This window comes from Labeo rohita, chromosome 19 (assembly GCF_022985175.1).
Source record: "Labeo rohita strain BAU-BD-2019 chromosome 19, IGBB_LRoh.1.0, whole genome shotgun sequence".
In the NCBI taxonomy this organism is placed as follows: Eukaryota; Metazoa; Chordata; class Actinopteri; order Cypriniformes; family Cyprinidae; genus Labeo; species Labeo rohita.
Genome location: NC_066887.1, coordinates 3,156,348 through 3,177,472, shown reverse-complemented (window position 1 = coordinate 3,177,472; position 21,125 = coordinate 3,156,348). Strand labels below are relative to the sequence as shown.

The following is a 21,125-nucleotide window of genomic DNA, read 5'->3' as shown; positions in this document are numbered from 1 at the left end:
TCTAATCCTTAAAATTGATTTTCTCTGGTATAACCTAATGTAGTCTGGTTCATTCGTTTATGCTTAAATAAACTATGTAGTAGGAAATATTTTGGTAAAAAAAAAAAAATAATAAAATAAATTTAGATAAACTGCACATTTTAAGTTACCTAACAAAACATTTGATAGTTTATTTTAATTCAGTTTAATTTAAGCTTTTTTTTTTTCATTTATTTTCTGTTATGTCTTATATTTTGTTTTATCAGGCATATTCAAAAAAGAGATTTGAATCTCTGATTTTTAAAGTGAAGTGATAATTGCTAACAGCTGCATCTTCAGGCATCTTGATTGCTGATTGGCTGAAGGTGAGTATTGAAGTCTACAAAGCATTCCCATTGAGACATAGCCCAAAGCTATCAAGTGAGAAGACTACAACAGAAGTTGGTAGTTATTCTGTCTTTTTGGGTGCCTTGTTTAACCATGGATTCCACATACTACTTAAGGTGAGCACTAAACTGACAAATTATTTTTTATTTGTTTTTCTGGTCTCAAGCTTACTGAGCATGTACCCTGCTTTGCAAAATGTTTGACTTGTGGCTTGGTTTCAGGTTTCTTTTTGCCTTGTTCCCTGCTTATGCAACCTGTTTGGGGAATTATGAAGGTAAGTCTAACACACTGCTGATAATTTTCTGAAACATTGTCGTGTCCTACAGTTTGTGTGCTCTTTATTTGTTTCTAACAGGGCGCTTGCCAACCGCTAATTTGCAAGGAGTTTCAGCCCATACTTTTCCTGTGATTGGCCCTGAGGTGAAACAAATGGGAAACCTGAATAACCCCGTTTATATTTCTGCTCGCCTGCCCCACCATCGAGGCACCCACGGAAGTTATGATGCTCATACAGAAAGACTGTTTACAGGATCAAACGTGAAATCAGATTCAAAGGATTGTCAGACTTCTGCCAAAACTGACAATCAAGACAATCATATGATTACCTACAAGCCTTCTGCTTCTGTTCCAAAATATGACTTGTCAGGTTTTGGTCAGCCCTCTGTTCAGTATGAGTCTCATGCATCAGCTGATCACTTCAAAAACATGCAGCCTGGTAGCCAGCTGGCTTCTGCTACTTCTCAAAGCAGGTCCACCTTGATGAGAACCCTAAAAGTACCTGAACCAAACCCTTTAAAATCCTCTAGAGGTGAATCTAGTTTTGAGGTGGCTAAAACTGTTGGATCTAACGAGGTCTTTGTCGTAAAGCCTCCTAAAAGCACACATGGCCAAATGGAATTCACCTCTGGAGTTAGTAGAGACCCACTTGTAAGAGGCCCTATCTCAAGCCTGATTTCCCATCAGCATAGTTCATCCCAGGGTACTAGCAATGTCCAGACAGCCAGTAGCAGTTATGGACCATTTTTGAGGGGAGTCCCTGTGTATTCAAGTATGAATTCAAGAAAACCCCCTCACAGTGGACTTAAATACACTGAGGCCAAGCCTTCAGTTGTTAGCTCGGGGCCAATCTTTCTAGTTCAAGGTGGAGTAAGTGCTCAAGGTCTTGGGGGCTTTAGTGGGCCTCCAGATTCAGTAAAACCACCTGGAGTTCCCAGTCATGTTGACCCCTATCAAGCCAGTCAGATCTCTAGAGATACCAGATTGACTTCCAGCAGTCAGAGCAATTCATGGAATGAACCTCTTCAGCACTCCATGAGTGGAACTCAACACAGACCCAGCTCTGAGCCAAGAAAACCCTCCAAAAGTGACTGTAAGGACAATGTTGCTCAATCTTCAATTGTCAGCTCTGGTGGGATACTACTTAAGGCTCCAGAAAGTTCTCAGAGAAACAAGTTACCACCTAACTATGAAAGTACTCGCCCCAAATTCCAGCAGACCTACAATATCCCTGGTCAACCTAGCCAAATCTTTAAGCCCACGTACCCCTCTCGAAGCGGGGCTCAACGTGATGCGACCAAGTCCTCAATTGCCAGTTCTGGTGCCATCCATATAATACAGGCTCCTGCAAATGTTCAAAACAGAGCAGAATTCAATAGACCCAAAGTTCATCAGCGCTTTCCAGAGCGCAAAGTACCATTTGCCCCTGGTCAGTCTGCTCCTCAATACCAGCCTTTTGAAGCGAACCAGAATATCAGAAATGTCCAACCAGCCACTAGTACTTATGCCAGCTCTTCCCAGACTGGGTATCAGGCCGTCTCCTCTGTGAAGGGAACCTCATACAGACAAAGTTCAGTGCCCTTAAAGCCTTCTAAAAGTAAATTGGGATTCAGTGCAACTAAGCCCAGTATTGCTGGAATGAATGAGATCAATACAGTCCACGTTAGGCCTAATAAACCACTGACAAGCAGCTTTGGTAGTTTTCAGAACCAATGGGCTTCTGGTGACCTCAGCAGTGGTGCTTTCCAAAGTTCCCATGGCCAGAGGCCAGGTCAAAATGTACAAAAGCCTGTTAGTTCTTCAGCCCACTGTTCCACAGGAGTCCAAAGTCAAGATGGCACCAGACTTATTACTGCCATTCCAAGTGGGTTCGGCCAAGGCGCCATCCGAAGGATTTCTCCTACACGTTCCAGCAGCTACAGACAAGGTTTGCTCAATCGTACTCTCATTGCATCCCTGAAATGTGAATTTTAGTCGGAAAATAACTACGTTATTGTTCCCTCTGCCATAGCTGAGCAAGTTAACAGTTTGGATTTCTTGGCCTCCAAGTGTGAAGGGACCCAAAATAGCCCTGAAGGTCTTGATCAACAGGGCCAAGTCAGATTCCAGGATGTGAACCCCTCCATCTAGAAGCCGTTTTCAACGTCTGCTATAAAGTGAGTACAATTGCTTTACTTACAGTGTACACAGAAAAGTCTATATTTGGTTGTTAGCAGGAAATGATCTGACTTCTGCAAGCAGTACTGTAAAGTCTAAAAGTGGGATGGTTATTTCAGCATTTACAGCATCCCAGCAATCTGTCATTGCTTCAAGTGTTGGACTGCCTCATTTCCTAAATGTAATTGGGTATGTTTATGGCAGTGTTATTTTCTAGTTTACTTCATACTGTGCAGTATGCACCATATACTAACCAATATTTAAAAAATATGGTTGTATAATGCAATGAATATTTCAATCCGTTCATTAGGTTTCATTTGAAACGTCACAATTCTTAGTAACGATTTCAGTACAGCAAAAACATCTGCGGCAGTACTAATGTTTGATGACTATTACATAATTGACAGCAGCCGTTTTTTGTGTGTGTGAACGTAAAGCGCAAGTTCATTTCTTCCCTTCGCTTACATTCAGGCAGATGCAAACCAACTGTGTTTACATTGATGCCTCACCAAGAATGGGAATTTGATCAAGAAATATGTTTGTCCACATGCTCAGCATGTTTATAACTAGCTTCCGGCCAGTCGGACAGGCATTGGGTAACAAACTGGCCTAGTTGCAAGTGTTATTTTGCATTGTGGGTTACAGTATTTTACATTTGGATACTAAAATGTACTGCACTTTTTGGCAGCTGTAGGAAGTCATCTGGGTATTTAGTGTGAAAAGAAAATGTGTATGTTTGTATACCTTTTTGTTCATGACCTACAGCTTTGAAGCCTGTAAAATGTTTTTAATCACACATTTTGTATGATTCTAGTAGTACATGCATTTTAATTGTTGTGTGTTGTTGTGTGGTGTTTTTTTTTTTTTTTTTTTTTTTTTTTTTTTTTTTTAATTCTTGCAGCCTTGATTAGGTGTGTGTTGGGGGGCTGTCAGTCATCAGGCTCCGGTCTCTGCAAGGACTACAGGATGCTCTGACTGATCCAGTGCGTTGCTGTTCAGTGATCATTGAAACTGTGGACACAGGGAACTGTCCTGGCAATTTATGACTCTATTCTTGATGCACCACCCTTTCAAAGACTCTACATTTAATAAACTTGACTTTAAACTTACAAAAGGGAAAGGTCTTTAGTTCTTGCCATTTGATGACCACAGCTGCTGTTGCTCCTGATACTGTAGAAATAGACATTACTGTTGTGACATGTTGTAGAATTCCCTTAAATTTAAAAACCATGGAAATTATTAATTTTTTTTTTTTTTTTTTTTTTTTTTTTTATTATTTTATTTATTTTTTGGTGCATTGATTACCATTTGTATAACCATGTTTTACTAATACTATGGTTAGTTTAGCAAGACCATGGTTAATGTGTGGTTTAACTATAGTAGGGGAGAGTGGGGTAAGTTGAGCCGGTGTTTAAGTTGACCCACCCCCTGTACACGTCTACTGTCATGTGACCATGTATTTTAGAATCACACATTTCTGCCAAACTGTGAAAAGGGGAGATGCATGGGAGGAGCGGAAGGCACCCATTTACTCTAAAAACTGTTTTTGGCTTGTCAAAGTAAAATTTGTAGCATAATAGATGTAATGGCTGTTACATCAAAGCAAATTTATCCAGGTCTATAAATATTTACGAAGCATATAGGTGGTTTGGCAACATATAAAACCCATGCAAATAATTTAGCTAAATATTAGCCTGAACTGATAAACTAGCTAGTGAGCCAAATGATGTGGGGTAAGTTGAGCCAGCACTTTAACTCACCCCATCATAAAGCAATGAAGTTAAGTTAAATCTCTGAAGTATAAACTGGTATTTTAATGTGATCTTACGCAACTGGTTTAGTTTATCATGTAAATGCATATTATATAAATATTTGTTGTTTATTTGATAGGGATGGTGTACAAGTGCACCAGATCTTTCTCTGAGAACCGGAAGATGCTTTCCATCACATTATAATCGAATATGTCTTTCCACCTGTGGTCCCTAATGGCTAGTTTGACATTGCAGAAAAGGTACCATACCAAAAATCATTTGACTAAAATATATATTCGTGACATTTATTCCTTCATTCAGTGATTTAATTTTACTCAGCAAAATGTGTTTAGTCTGTTTTTGGCAAGGTTAAACTTTAGTGTTCAACACATTGTTTCAGAAATGCAAACAAAGATTGAAAATTAAAATTAATTTGATTAGTTTTATTTAAAGTTAGCTTTCAGAACTGAAATATGATTGTTTGGCAAATGAAATTTGCTTAAGTTAAATTTAGTTTTTAAATAATCATTAAAATGTCATATGGGTTTAAATCAGATTCAGTCAGATGGTCAGTTTTCACCCAGACGGTTCATCTTACCCCCTGACTCTGGTCAACTTATCTCTAACCTGGGGCAAATTGAGCCAAAGGAGCGCACACACACACACACATACATATATATATATATATATTCAGATCATTTAAAATGATAGGAAACATCCTGAAATTACTTTAGACGCTTTAAATGTACTTCATTTTGTCTTATCTTGAGGACCACATAAATAAAAAGTTGCTCATCTTACACCACTCTCCTCTAACCAAGGTTTTTTTTTTGTTTTTGGTTTTTTTAGTAAATTCATGGTTAATTTTCGTAAGGGTTAGTACGAGTAATGTGCAATGCATATATTATGCAAACATATAGTAGGCGAAAAAAGAAAAAAAATAATCCACTATTCTGAATCCGCCATAGTGTCTGAGGAACAATGACGCCATCTCTTGGTTAAACATCTCACAGCTGCGTTCACACTGACTGTGCATCCTATTAAAATGTAGACTAACCAGTCGTTTAAAATAAAAAAGTTGTATTTGTTGTATTATTTTATTTTAAATATACGTGTATCCTAGGTTTCAAAGGTCAACTGCTCTGATTGTCAGTCAATGAAAATAAGTTGAACTTGCAAGTTGCGAATTACGTCACTAGTGTCCATGTCCTGATGTACCTGTTGAATCAGGTAGGTGTACCTGTGTGTGTTCGTACAAGCAGGAACGACGAGCATGCAGGTCAAACCATTTCTCTTCACTTGTTGCTGTCTGTAATACAATCTGAGGCAGCTGATTGAGCACCGGCGGAATATTTGTGGACTAATAGTGAAATCCAGGTCGAACGACCTTTTTGTGCTGTCCGGACTTCCGGAAGAAACTCGTCAGACTGCGACATTTCCCCCATATGGTGTGAGTAAAGTCCAGCAATAACAAAGTTTGTTTTTTATTCTTATTATTACTTCTTAAGATTGCCTGGCGTAGATTAGATATTTTCTAGTTAGTCTCTAGTTAGTCTGTTTCCTAAAGCCGCATATCTGTGATTAGACTTTTTTTTGCGGCAAAACTGCGGTGTTTTTGTTTGGGGACAGGGTGAACTTTGAAGCTTGTCCGAATTTGTAAATAATCAGTGGCGGCCGTAAAGTATTTGTTAAAATGAATGTATGTAGGCTTACTTTGCATCAGTTTCTATCGTCTAATCTAAAACTCGAGTTTAACATTCAAGTTAAAACTTTATTTATTTACTTAGCTAAGTCTGCTTTTTAAAGCTTAGTTGTTTCAGAAGTTTCTAAAAACATGCTTAATATTTGAAAATGTAAAAAAGGTCATTTCTTTGACTGTGTTTTTTTTTTGTGTGTGTATCAGTATATGTTGTATATTGTATGTATTGACGTGTAAATAAAAGTAAATATAAATATATATTTAGTCTCTAATATATAGACTAATTTATAACATAATCTGTTGTTATTAGATTACATTGTAGATTATACAATATAATTCAAATTCAAAATTCAAAATTCAAAAATTCAAATAATTTATTTTGATTTATAAATAATGATGTCTGGAGTTTCCCTTCTATTGTCCTATAAACGTCATCACTATATATAGAAACGTCTGCCTAAATAGGTCATAAGCAATATGGTATATTTTAAATGCATATATTATAGTAAAAACAAGCAGCTGCAGTGCCAGGACGTATTTTATATACATGCTTAAAGTTATGTATAAAGGACAGTAATGATGTTGCAAGTGTTACAGGATGCCATTTCAGCCGATTGTAGGTAGATTGGGACACATTTTGCCATTGAGATGACTGGGGAAAATGTCCCTAATTAACCCTATTTCACATGTACAACACTTTCACTTTCTTTTCCTCACTGTATTGCTTATTTCATGTATATTAACCATGGTGATATTGTTATATACGTATATACGAGCGACTAAAATGTATTTGTCGCTCTACTTAAGATGGCATGAGCACAAAATGTGCAGTAAAATCACATGTATGCATTTAATTACATGTTATTTCACTTTTATAAGGCTTTAGATGACACAGAATCTTTCTAAGTGTTTCAGAGTCTCTAAGTGTTTCTATATTTTTAAGCATTGAGGTTGAAGTTTTACTTTCACTCTCTTATTAACAGTGGCAACAGCCAAGAAAGCAAACAAATCAGCCCTTAAACTGGTTGGTTTACATCTCTTAGGGAAATTTGGTGCGACTGGCTGCAGTTTTGTTACCGAGACTGCTTGAAAGTGTAAGGTAAAACCTTCATCTCCTCCCAGTTTTCCGCTATTATGTCTCTTTCTCTTGAACAGACCCTGAGGCCTCAGTCCAGCGTCAGGTAACAGTAAAAACAGCCACCAGAGGACGGTCTGGGCTGAGTGTTGTCCCTATGGAGAGCACCCCGTCCTGGACCACTGGTCCCATTGATGAAGGGCCATACCAAGAGCGCTGTGTCGACCCCGTTGAGATTGAGATCCAGCACTTTGGAGTGAGGCACAAAGTCGGCAGGGATGCCAACGGCAACACGACTGGGCCGGAGAAGGTAAGCTTTCTCCCTGTCAAAGAGGAGCCCGTTTCGGGGACGCCTATGTGTGGACCTTGCGCTTCTGTGAGTAGCTGCAGGAAGCTCTTTTGTAGCGTTTTGACTTGTGGACTGTACCGCGTGTGCCGCCGCTTGCCTTGTCTCGTTTCGAGCGAAAGCTCAGCTCCCAACGTGCCGGTGGAGAACCCCTCAAGTCCTCCACAGGCTGAGAACGGCTTCTACTCCGACATTTGCATTCGTGGCGTCAAGGTGGACACATCGGTCTTTGATGAAGAAGAAGAAAGTCATGTGTCGTTTCCCACGTCCAAAATGGAGATGGACAGTCCGATTTACTTTAGCAGCTTACCGGAGGATGACTTAATCAACAGGAATGGGATGGAAGATGTGGATAAACTCATCACGCAGAAGCTCATGGAGGTCTTCTCTGAGTTTGAGATCAACGAGTTGGCCAAGTGCACCACGGACTCCATGTTCCTGCGGCGTTCGCGGGAGATCAGTCAGCTGATCTCAGATATCGTGCAGGAGCACAACATGGAGGAGCAGGAGGCCGAGTGCAGGCTGGTGCGAGAGATTATTCGCATCAGCACGCGCAAGAGTAAGAAGAAGCCGCAAATCAGGCCTCCGGAGCTGCAGCGGGACAGCGGCAATGACACCTGGAACAGCAAGAGGAACAGCCAGAAGAGCAGCTTCAATTCCATGAGTGATGGAAGTGAGTTTCTTTTGTGCAATTTCATTCTCAGTGGCCTCTGCTAAACATCAGACTTTTGGCATCATCTTTTTTAAATACTTTTAAAAGTGAATGGTTTCAGATGCTGTCAAGCGCTGAACTTTCAGTGTGTGTCATAGCTCTTGTTGAGAGCTATATTTAGAAAGCAAGACTGAGTCAGTAACACTGTTTGTCTGTGTTATTATCCTGACTTAACTTTGAAATCACTGCATGCCACATGTTGTATATAATGACATTAGATTAAATGAACCATTTTATTCTGTTTGTAGAGTTGCAGATTTCGTTGGAGAGGTCAGATGACATTGAAGCCAGGAAGTTACGCAACAACAGTAGCCAGTGTAAGTAGTGAATTTAAATTTATGAGGTATTTACATTGATTTTTCTTAAAACACAAAACTGTGAATGATTATTGCAATATGAAAAAATGTCTAAGACGCATTTCCAAAACCGTTTTCATGACACTATAAATATATAAATGCTATTTAAATGTTTGTATTATATTAATACACTACCATTCAAAGGTTTTTATTTTCTTTAAAGTAATAATGTTACACATTTATGTTACAAAAGATTTCTATTTTAAATAAATGCTGTTCTGTTTCTATTCATCAAAGAATTCTAATAAATAAAATGTATAATGGTTTCCCCAAAAATACAAAGCAACACAACTGTTTTAAACATTGATAATAATCTGAAATGTTCCTTGAGCATCAAATCATTACATTATAATGATTTTTTTAAGGATCATGTGACACTGAAGACATGAGTAATGATGCTGAAAATTCAGCTTTGATCACAGGAATAAATTACATTTTACAATATGTGACCTGGACCACAAAACCAGTCATAAGGGTCAAATTTTCGATATTGAGATTTATACATCATCTGAAAGATGAATAAGCTTTCCACTGATGTATGGTTTGTTAGGATAGGACAATATTTGGCCGAGATACAACTACTATTTCAATATATGTAATCTGAGGGTGCAAAAAATCACCTTTAAAGTTGTCCAAATGAAGTTCTTAACAATGCATATTACTAATCAAAAACTAAGTTTTGATATATTTACAGTAGGAATTTAGCAAAATATCTTCATGGAACATGATCTTTACTTATTTTCCTAATGATTTTTGGCATAAAAGAAAAATCAATAATTTTGACCCATACAATGTATTTTTGGTTATTGCTATAAATATACCCTAGCGACTTAAGACTGGTTTTGTGGTCCAGAGTCACAAATATTCACATAGAAAACAGTTATTTTAAATTTTAATAGTATTTCACAATATTAGTTTTTTACTGAATAAATCTATTTCAAAAACATTACATCTTACTGAGCCCAAATTTTTGAATGGTAGAGTACATTACAAAATATATGTTTGTTTTTCACATTACAGCCCATTAACACCACTGTATAAAAAAGAAAGATATTTTTTTTATTTACTTTAGTTTTTCTTATTTTACAATTCTGAGTTTTTTAAAAACTTGATAAAAACTTTTAAAAAAAAGATAAAAAAGTCATAAAAAAAAAAAGTCTTTTTCTTGCGAATGCAAGTTTGTATCTTACAATTCAGACTTTTTTCTCGCAATTCTCAGTTTATATCACAAATCTGTTTTTTTCCCTCGCAATTGTGAGATATAAACTTGCATTTCTGAGAAATAAAAAAAAATTTTCTTGTAAATGTGAGTTTGTATCTCACAATTTTCTAGCAATTCTGAGTTTATATCTTGCACATCTGACTTTTTTCTCACAATTATGAGATATAAACTCACATTTACAAGTTATTAAGTCAGAATTACAAGTTATAAACAATTCTGAAGAAAAGAAGTAAAAATTGCTAGTTTATATCACACAATACAGACTTTATATCTCGCAACTGCGAGTTTATTTTTTACAATTCTGAAAAAAAAAAAATGTGCAATCAAGTTGCAATTACCTTTTTTTGTTTCTTATTCAGTGGCAGAAATAGCCTTCCATATGAATGAGAATTTGCAGTAGTGTAAAATATCCTAAAAATATTTTTGCAATGCAAAAATCACAATGGTCCTAAAACTAGATTTTATTATTTGTATTTTTTTATGCTAAATATAATTTCTTATTTCTGTCTTTTGATTTTGGGGTGAAATTTGTCCTTGACGTGAGATTCACCCTCAGTTTGTTTTGCATAAAACTAAACAAAGTCCTCAGCTTAACCTCATGCTAATGTAGCTATCAGCTGAGTGTGGTTCAGTGCATTAGTGTACCAGTGCTGTGCGCCGCTCCCTGCCTGTATTAAAGGCTGTTGAGTGGCTGCATCATCTCTGAAAGAATGAGAGGGGTGTGTGGCGTCTTTCTCTCGTGAGTCTGAGGGGTTTGTGATGTAACCAACCACATAGTCACAAACAATGCTCTCTTGTCTGGCAGCCATCTGATCGCTTACAATCCTCTGAATTTGAATGTCTCTCTTTTCCTCATCAGCGGTGGTTTACCCCTCCCGTTCTGTTTGCTTGATGTTGTTTTCATGCTCTACAATGTTGGCAAGCAACAGTTGGATTTTTTTTCCTGTTATGCCATTATATAAACGTTTGCGGGAACATGAAGCTATAACTTTCAGCATGCCGTTCTGAGAGCACACATTTGTTGTTGTTCATGCTTTCTCTAGGATATCATACTTTATCATTTAAAAAAATATTTCAAGTGTCTTTCCAGATGTTTTACATATACTTATTTCTTCTCTCACTTTTTTTGTGAAACAGTCAAAATCACATAATCATATTCACCTCCAAAAACAAGCTGGCTGTTTTTTATTCTTTCCTGCTGTTCTTTTAAAACAATGTAAATATTGTCTTCACATGTGAAATGAGATTCAAATGCAGTGAGATGAAAGCTTATTCACAGGCTGTGTGTTTTCTTTTGGGTCAACCCTCGTGAAAAACAAGCATACTTTAGCTTTTAAAAACAGAAATAATGTATTTTACAAGAATAAACTTAAGAGTGAATTGATGTAAAGTAAACTTTATATGTGCTTTAGTATGTTAGTAAACCCATCAATATAAATGTACTTTAAAGCACAGCAGAAGATAAAGTAAAACTTTAAAGGAAAAAAGTGCACTTTTTAAATGTCTACTTAAGTGTGTTAAGAACACACTTAAAGTACACAAAGTGGGCTTTTATTAAGTCGGCTTGAGCTTATATACTGATCTCCTAGTATCTCCTCTTAGAGCTTTAAAGCTACAACCACCAATCTCGGGTCGGACCTTCAGACTGGTCTGAAGTTAGTTGCTGTGTCTTTTCTAACTGATCCAGCTTATGGTTTTCGAAAACCAGACTATCAAAACCACCTAAAATCCCATAGTCTTTCATTGAGGGGGTGAAAACTTTTATACAAAGAGACCTGTGGTGCATCTAAACTGTTTATTGCTGTAGCAAAGCTTAATAACTCCCTACTGAAAAAATACAGCTAAAACCAGTCTTATCTGATTGGCTGCTCTCCCAGGCTGGTTTTAAAGTGGTTTAAAGTGATTTTGGCCAATTTTTTAGCTTGTCAGGCTGGTCTTAGACTGCCAAGCTGAGAAACCTGCTTAAAGACCAGCCAAGGTTAAACCAGCTAAGACTAGACAACCACCCTAGGCTGGTCTTAACTGTTTTTTACTGAATCAACTGGTTTTAGCTGGTTTGAACATGTTAATCATGGTAGCAACATGCTAATAACATGCTAATCATGCTAGTAACATGCTCCTAACTTGCTAACCATACCAGCAACATGTTAGTAACTTGCTAATCATGCTAGCAACATTCTTGTAATTTGCTAATCATGATAACAACATGCTAGTAACATGCTAATAACTTGCTAATCATGTTAACAACATGGTAGTAACTTGTTAGTCATGTTATCAACATGCTAGTAACTGGCTAATTATGTTAGCAACATGTTAGTAACTTGCTAGTCATGCTACCAACATTCTTGTAATTTTCATGCTAACAATATGCTAGTAACTTGCTAATCATGTTAGCAACGTGCTAGTAACCGGCTAATTATGCTAGCAACATGCTAGTAACTTCCTAATCATGCTTACAACATGATAGTAACTTAGTAATCATGCTAACAGCATGTTACTAACATGATTGTCATTCTAGTAACTTGCTAATCGTGTTAGCAACGTGCTAGTAACTGGCTAACTATGCTAGCAACATTCTAGTAACTCGCTAATCATGCTATCAACATGCTAGAAACTTGTTAATGATGTTAGCTACATGCTAATCAGGCTATAAACATGATAGTAACTTGTTAATCTTGGTAACAACATGCTAATCATGCTAGAATCATGATATTAACTTGTTAATGATGCTAACAACATGCTAGTAACTTGCTAATCATATTAGCAACGTGCTAGTAACTGGCTAATTGTGATAGCAAAATGCATGTTAATGTTGCTAGCTACATGCTAATCAGGCTATAAACATGATAGTAACTTGTTAATGATGCTAACAACATGTTAGTAACTTGATTGTCATGCTAGTAACTTGCTAATCATGCTAACAACATGCTAGTAACATGTTAATGATGCTAGCTACATGCTAATCAGGCTAGAAACACGATAGTAACATGTTAATCATGGTAACAACATGCTAGTAACTTGCTAATCGTGCCAGAATCATGATATTAACTTGTTAATCATGCTAACAACATGCTAGTAACATGCTAACAACATTGTAACTAGCCTAAAAAATGCAAGCAACAAGTTAATCATGTTAAAATGTTAAACCATGTAAGCAATGTGCTAAATCATGATAGCAACATCAACATTTATAGTTTTACAACTGCTTCAAAATTTTAGGCTAGGGTTTCTCAAGCCAACTCAAAGTTTACTCTTATCTTTAATCTAGTATCATTAATATTGTGTTACCTCCAAGTACAGTGTTTTAAAAATATACGTTTAAGATTTGCAGTACACTACAAGTACACACCAAGTATGATTAAGCACATATCTTTTTATCTAAAGGGAAGTATAGTTTATAAGAGCTTCATCCTTCAACAATCTCTTTGTAGAACCGCACTGCATTGTTAAAGATTAATGATTCATAAAATAAACAGAAAAATAAAACAATAAGCGGAGCAACAGTTCAGACACATTTTCGGGAACAGCATGTGGTTTGATAAACTCAGTCTGTCGTGTTTTTTCTCTACATTAGCTTGACACAGCTGGACTGTTTTTTTTAACAAATCTTTGTTTAGGAATCTAGAATTGAGCCGTGACCTCAGAAATCTGGGCAAATTTCAAAATGAGCCATTTATGCAGTTTGGTTTCAGTGGTTATTTTAAAAGGTCCTCATGATTTAACTCCTATGAGATGAAATTGCAAGTTAATTTGCTTTAATTTGAATCTGTTTCTCTCACTTTCCCTGCAGCGTTCTCTCCGAGTTTCCAGGAAACTGGTGTGCCGATCACGTCGGACACTCCTTTACTCCCCAGCAGCATACGGGCGTGAGAGTGTCCCATCAGACATGCATCATTTTCATTTCCACGTGTCCATAAACAATACTTCGTCTCTGTGAAGAACGTTTCCTCTGGCTTGGAGTCAGTGGATGATTATGAAGTATACCCCTAAAAATTGTGATTTCATGGGTAGCTTTTTAACAAATCTGAGATGGTAGGTGTATTTATGCTTCTATTTCATATTTTCTTGTGATGGACGTGTGAAGTAGCCTATGCCAGCGTTGCTGTCCGTAAGCCAACTTGCTGAGAATGAAGAATAAGAAACAGTTTGACCTCTTTATTGCCAACAGATGCACATATACTACCAGTCAAAAGTTTTTGAACAGTAATATTTTTATTGGTTTTTAAAGAAGTCTCTTCTGCTCACCAAGCCTGCATTTATTTGATCCAAAGTACAGCAAAAACAGTAAACTTTTGAAATATTTTTACTATTTAAAATAACTTTTCTTTTTGAATATATTTTAAAATGTAGTTTATTCTTGTGATTTCAAAGCTGAATTTTAGCATCATTACTCCAGTCACATGATCCTTCAGAAATCTATGACTTTTACAAGTGATCGGGTGTACGATGTTCGTACAGGCGGTGAAAAATCATCCGAAAAAGTCCCATAGACTTTGCATTGCGGACAACTTTGACGGGACATAGTGCAAAGCGAAAATTTATTTAAAACATGTGGTTCACCACATTCGAAGAGGCTGTCAAGCTGTGCAAGAACATCCCCCCCCAATGGGGTATAAGTTGTACCCCCTATGGCACAAGAGCTTCCCAAAGTTGCCCCATAGACATACTATGGCGAGGGACAGCCCATGAAACAGCATCTGTACACACACATTTTCCCTTCTATGGTAATTTAAATAGGGATTTTGCATTGAATATAACTCACAAAGTCATAGAGACGTGGGGGTGGGCTCATTTTACTCAGGCAACCAGTCAAACTCTCAGGATCATTATGGAGCTGTTAAGCCATGCCCTAGCAACCATTTAGTGCACCCTAGCAACTGATCCCATAGACTGCCATTATAAAAGGCCTAGATGGATATCTTTGGATCACAGTGTCATAGAGACATAGGGGTGAGCTTGATTCACACGGGACAGCAAACAGCCAATCTTGAATCACCTTAACCTCTTCCTAGCCATGCCCCAGCATGCTAGTTAGGTATGTTTTGATGCTAGTTTAAGCTGGTCCTTTGCTGGTTTATGCTGGGTTAAACCAGCATCAAAACATACCTACCAGCATATGCTGTTTTTTTTTCACCAGGGATAGGATTCTTAGCATGCTACACATGCTAGCAGTGAATAGCTACATGCTAATAGTGATTAGTGTTAAAACATATAAAAAAAAAAAGACGGGTCATTGCTAAAACATGATTAGCATATGTTAAAATGTGCTTAGCATCATGCTAATATTATTCTATAGAATGTAAGCATCGCCTAGCTAAGTGCTAAAACATGCTAGGATCTCCTACCTAAATGTTAAAAGATGCTAATAGCATGCTAACATCATGTTAATGACATGTTAAACATGTTAGCATAATGGTAATCATGTTAGCATCTTGTTAAAAACATGCTAATAACATGTTAACAGTGTTAATCGTGTTAGCATTTTGTTAAAAACATGCTAGCATTATGATAGCAACATGTTCATTTCATGTCAACATGTTATTCATGTTAGAATGTTGCTAGCATGATCTTAAACATGCTACCTTCTTGTTAAAACATGCTAACATCATGCTAGCAACATGCTAATCATGCCAGTTTGCATGTTATCAACATGTAATTTATGCTAATCATGTTACCTTCATCCTAAGAACATGTTAATCATGTTAGTATCTTGTTAAAAACTTGCTAGCATCATGCTAACAACATGTTAATCATGGTAATTTCATTTAACAACAAGTTACTTGTGTTGTTAGCATAATGATGCTATTGTGATTAAGGTTATTATTAGTGCCTTAGTGCCGAGTTTTGCCGCGGCAAGCACCACTCACATTTTCTTCAGAAAATGTACATATCTAGTTATTGTTATTATGTGTAAAACAGGAGTAGAATTTTTTTTTTTTAGGTTTCTTTGAATATAAAGTTCAGAAGAACAGCATTTATCTGAGATAAAAATCTTTTGTAACATAAAAGTCTTTATCGTGACTTTTGATCAATTCAAAGCATCCTTACTAAATAAAAGTTTTTAGAAATTTCTTTCACAAAAAAAAAAGGAAAAAAAAACTTGACTCCAAGCTTTTGAATGGTATAGTTTATAATGTTGCAAAAGCTTTTGATTTCTTGAACAGCAAATCAGCATATTAGAATAATTTCTGAAGGATCATTGAAGACTGGAGTAATTATGCTAAAAATTCATCTTTAAAATCACAGGAATAAACTACATTTTTAAATATATACAAATAGAAAACAGTTATTTTAAATAGTGAAAAAAAAAAATCAAAATTTGATTCTTTTTGCTGCACTTTAGATCAAATAAATGCTTCTTTAAAAAACATTAAACATCTTACTGTTCGAAAACTTTTGACTGGGAGTGTACACTGTAGCAACATGGCCATAATAGGCCTGATTCTTTCATAATGATTTAACTTTCCACTCAGTTCTGCCTTTTAAAGAGTTATTTGATCTAAAAATGAAGATTGTCATCATATATTCACCCAATTATATAGTTTTCCCTCTTTCATGAAACACAAGGGGTGAATTTGTAAGGAATATCCTGGTCAGTATAATGAAAATAAATTAAAACGTTCAAGCTCCAGCAGTGGTGATTATGTTTGGTCAAAGACACGGCAGTTTTTGAAGACTTGTAATATAAGTCATATAGACTAAATTTATCATAATTAAATGGTACACCCAAAGATTAGGCATATTCTTCAGAAAACTCACTTTTGTGATGCACTGAAGAAACAAAGTGTGTGCAAGTGTGCAATTTTCATTTTTGTATTTTGGACTTTTGAATAGTGAAACTATTTTTTTTACTGCTAAGATGGTGAATGTATTGGTCAAATGTTGGCACTTCGGTGAAAGTTTGGCTGTGTGAAGTTTGTTGGACCGAACGAAATGCTTTGAGCCGAAATGAATGTCGAATCTGTGCTTATTTAAACGTCCAGAGAAACAACATATGCACTTGTCATATGCAAAATCTAGGATAGCATCTGATTAATGTTTGATTGATTTTCATGTATATTTAAATGTAAATGTCACTGTTGCAAAAGTAATTTGTTAGGAAATATTGTCCTCTTATGTAAGACTGCTAGGTTTGCTTTAAAAATAATAATAATAAACTCTGTTGCTTGATAAAAAATGGATTAAGAACTAAATGTCATGTTACATAAGGTGCATGTTTTACTTGGTGACCTGGTAAAAATATGCAAACTAAATTATAGTGTTTTGCATCTCCGTGTGACTTTAGTAAAAAAAAAACAAAAAAAAACTGACATCGACAGAGTGAATGCACTGACTGTTCAATTAGTTGTGCTAACATTCACACACTACATGAATGCATCTAAAGTATGCAAATGAAAAACAGCTTTTATCCGTCATGCACACTGCAGCACAGGTGAGGCAGGAAACGGTGCCAAAACACAAGTATTTAAATGATGATTCATAGGACACAATGCCACATTTTGTAAACGCTTGGGTTAAGCTGCTATACAGCATGGTTCTTATATCGAAACCATCAAAACTCCAGGAAGTACCAGGAAATTGTACAGCGGAAAGTGGTATTTGCTTAAGGAGAATGGGCAGAGAAATATGTCTTTCACCAAACACTCGAAACCGATCCTTTATATCACATTTGACACTTTTTGATTCAATAGACTTTAAGTTTCTGCCTTAAGGTTAAATGCAGTGAAAGTGTCATGTTCGAACACTTCTGAAACACACTGCCTGTGATCAAATGGATTTGTATTCCTGCAGGCATTTACAGATATATGGAAAAATGTTTTGGAGGGGTTATTTGCACTCAGTTTCAGTCAGTGTGTCAGATGAGCTGTTTTAATACGTCATCCACCTTATGTGATTTAGAAAGTGTTTATCTAGGTATTTACCATAAGACACACAGCTGTTGTATTATTTGCAAAGGCATTATGATGTTAAAGGAGAAGTTCACTTCCAGAACCAAAATTTGCAGATCATTTACTCACCCCATAAAGAAATTGTTTTTTAACTAAAACATTTCAGGAATGTTCTCCATATAGTATACTTGGTGCCCGCAAGTTTGAACTTTCAAAATGTATTTTAAATGTAGCTTCAAAGGCCAGGAAGCTTCCAGCCAAGGAAGAAGGGTCTTATCTAGCGAAAAAATACAATTTATATACTTTTCAATCTCAAATGCTCATCTTGTCTAGCTCTGCGTAAACTCTGTGTATTCAGGTTCAAGACAGTTAGGGTAGGTTGAAGAACTCCCATCTTGTTTTCTCCTCCAACTTCAAAATCATCCTACATCGCTGTTTTACCCTTTTTTTGTAAAGGGCGTTTGATGGTCTTTGCACTTTGACTTTGTAAACACTGGGACAATACTTCTGCAGTGAAACAGGACGATTTTATGGTTGGAGGAGAAAATAAAATAGGAGTTTTTCAACATACCCTAACTGTCTTTACCCAGATTACACAGAGTATGGATCATTTCGCTAGATAAGACCCTTCTTCCTCGGCTGGGCTCGTTTAGAGCCCTTTGAGCTGCATTTAATCTACATTTTGGAAGTTCAAACTCACAGTCAGCATAGAAGGCCACTATATGGAGAAAAATCCTGAAAAGTTTTTAACCAAGAAACATAATTTCTTTGTGACTAAAAAAAGAAAGACATGAACATCTTGGATGACAAGGGAGTGAGTAAGTTATCTGTAAATTTTAACAGTTGATACATAGTTTTTTCTCCATTATGACTAGTTTCATACCACACTTTTAAAAATAAAGCTTCTTTATTGGCATTGATGCTTCTGTAAAGAACCTTTAAAGGTGTCATCGGATGCTAAGTTCACTTTTTCATGTTGTTTGAACATTATTGTGTGTTTGCAGTGTATGTACAAATCTACCCTATATTGATAAAAATCCATGCAGTGGTTTTTAATTAATCTGTAAAAATAATATCCCCTTTTTCAAATCGAGCCATTCTCAGATGCCTGTCGTTGATTGACGTGAGCGTCTTACCTCAGATCAGTTGTAACAGTCCAACCTCCATGTTTTGATGCCGGCGGCAAGTTAAGTTAGACAAGATTTGACCGATTGATGTGTTGTGTTGCTGGATGTAATAATGAACATAGTGGTCGTCATTTACTCCCGGCAACTGAGCTGCTGAAGATGCAGTGAATTACGTTTGTTTGTGAAGGGAATGCGCCTCCTGATCTACATATATCCGTATATGTTCGTGGAAATTATTCGTGATCCAGCTTCACTTACAGCAGAAGTGAGTATAAGGGTTTTTTTTATGAATCTTTGCAATCACCTTTCCTAATAATATGCTAGTTAGTGAGTTTAGCGGCTAAATGCGGCTAAAGTAAACAGGCTAGTCACTCCACAGAGAGAATTTTGCATTTTGCATTTAAAAGCAGCCTCGACCAGAATAAGATGATTTTTGCAGAGCTGATTTTGACAAGGTAAAAAGGGTGTTGTTTTACACAACCATTGAGAATTTTTAACCAAAGTATATTATAGACTTTTCATTAAGACCCTGAAGAATCCTATCAACTTGTGGAAAATGGGCATCCGATGACCCCTTTAACACCCATGGAACTTTAGATTTTTTAAAAGTTCTATACAATGTTAAAAAATGTTCTTTTTAGAACTGTTCACTGAAAGGTTCTTCTATGGCATCACTGTTAAAACACTCTTTGGAACAGTTATTTTTTAAAAGTGTAACTGACGTGTTTTTAACATTTATTGTCACAATTGTCCCTTGATATGTGCACCCACCATAGGTAGGCTATAAATCTAACCTGTACAGGCCAGAGCTGTGTTTATAGCACTTTCACTTCTTTTCCCATTCACTTCTTGACTCTTAACCTACATCCACCGGTCCATAAACCACAGCAACATGACCTCACGCAGCCCTCCAGTCAGTGGGTTATGGATCTCTCTCTTTAGACCACAGTAATGGTTATGTGGTTGTAATTTAATCGTGCTCTGTGTGAAAGTCAATCATTTATAAATCAGTCTGATTCCATCCGTCAAATAAGTCTAGATGTGATTAAGCATAATCATTGGCTTGGACCTGTTACCTCACAAGTGTATTGACTGTCGCTGCTGTATCAGTTTAACAACAATCCACCCTTGTTTAATGAAGCCTCCTCAGGGGGTTTTGCAGTCTGGCGGGGGAATGCAGGGTAATTTGTGTGTTTGTCAAACACTCCTACATCCAGGATGTCTCTATGAATCATCAGGTATATGATTCATCTACTCCAAATGGTCCGGGTTGCATCGAAACTCAAGCTTGGCATACCTGAGGTTAAATACTGAGAGGTATAATGCTTTCTGTGTGCATTTGTACACATAGATGAGGAAAACTGTGTACAGAAATAGTAGGAACATTTTATTAGTTGAATTAAAGTGTTTTGTGCAGTACTGTCAGCCTGAAGACATAATTTCATATGCCTGCTCATATAAAACAGAGCTCTAACAACAGCAAACAAACGCAACAGGTTTGACAAGCTCTGGTCACAGATGGGAAATAACAACACTGCCTTTATATCAGTGCTAAACAGACAGGAATCATAATACAACTGTCAGTTTTGTGGTGGGGGAAAAACAGTCGACTTTTAAAGGAATAGTTCACACAAAAATGAAAATTTGATGAAAATGTAGGCTACTCTCTCTACCCTCAGGCCATCCAAAATGTGGATGAGTTAGTATGTTCATTAGAACGAATTTGGAGAAATTTAGCATTACGTCACTCATCATGAATGCTCATCAATGAATCCTCTTCAGTGAGTGGGTGCTGTCAGAATTAGCTGATTAAAAACATCAGAATAATCCACAAGTAATCCAAATGACTTCAGTCAATTAGTTAACATACTGTGAAGGCAAAAGCTGCATGTTTGTAAGAAACCAATCTATCAAGACGTTTTAACTTTAAACCAGAGTCTAACGGTCTTATCCACGTCCAAATCTTTTTAGCTGTACAAAACAGCTTGTTTTGCTGCTTGATATTGCAAATTGGTGTGTCTTACCATATTCTTTTTTTTTTTATGTCTTATCTTAATTAAGAACAAACTGGTTTGTAGTGCAAAGAGTTTTACCATTTACTGCACATTGTTATTCTTCTCATCATTTCTCTATAGCAGCTAATGAACCA

General features: G+C 36.5%; 2 protein-coding genes across 3 annotated transcripts; both read left to right on the top strand.

The window, feature by feature from the left end:
- Positions 1–367: 367 nt before the first annotated feature.
- Positions 368–3,912, top strand: zgc:175136 (uncharacterized protein LOC100136863 homolog). The gene is made up of 5 exons (XM_051136136.1): positions 368–482; positions 588–640; positions 722–2,569; positions 2,654–2,798; positions 3,701–3,912. Exons 1-4 carry the CDS (start codon positions 460–462, stop codon positions 2,770–2,772), a joined length of 2,043 nt encoding a protein of 680 aa, XP_050992093.1. The 5' UTR covers positions 368–459; the 3' UTR covers positions 2,773–2,798; positions 3,701–3,912.
- A 1,858-nt stretch (positions 3,913–5,770) lies between these two features.
- kdf1b (keratinocyte differentiation factor 1b) lies at positions 5,771–14,819 on the top strand. 2 transcript variants are annotated; one of them, XM_051137429.1, is made up of 4 exons: positions 5,771–6,000; positions 7,405–8,343; positions 8,631–8,699; positions 13,751–14,819. In XM_051137429.1, the coding sequence occupies exons 2-4, from the start codon at positions 7,482–7,484 to the stop codon at positions 13,828–13,830; spliced, it is 1,011 nt and encodes a 336-aa protein (XP_050993386.1). In that variant the 5' UTR covers positions 5,771–6,000; positions 7,405–7,481; the 3' UTR covers positions 13,831–14,819. The 2 variants fall into 2 exon arrangements, with proteins under 2 accessions (XP_050993386.1, XP_050993387.1); XM_051137430.1 differs by having other exon boundaries at positions 5,771–6,025.
- Positions 14,820–21,125: the final 6,306 nt, after the last annotated feature.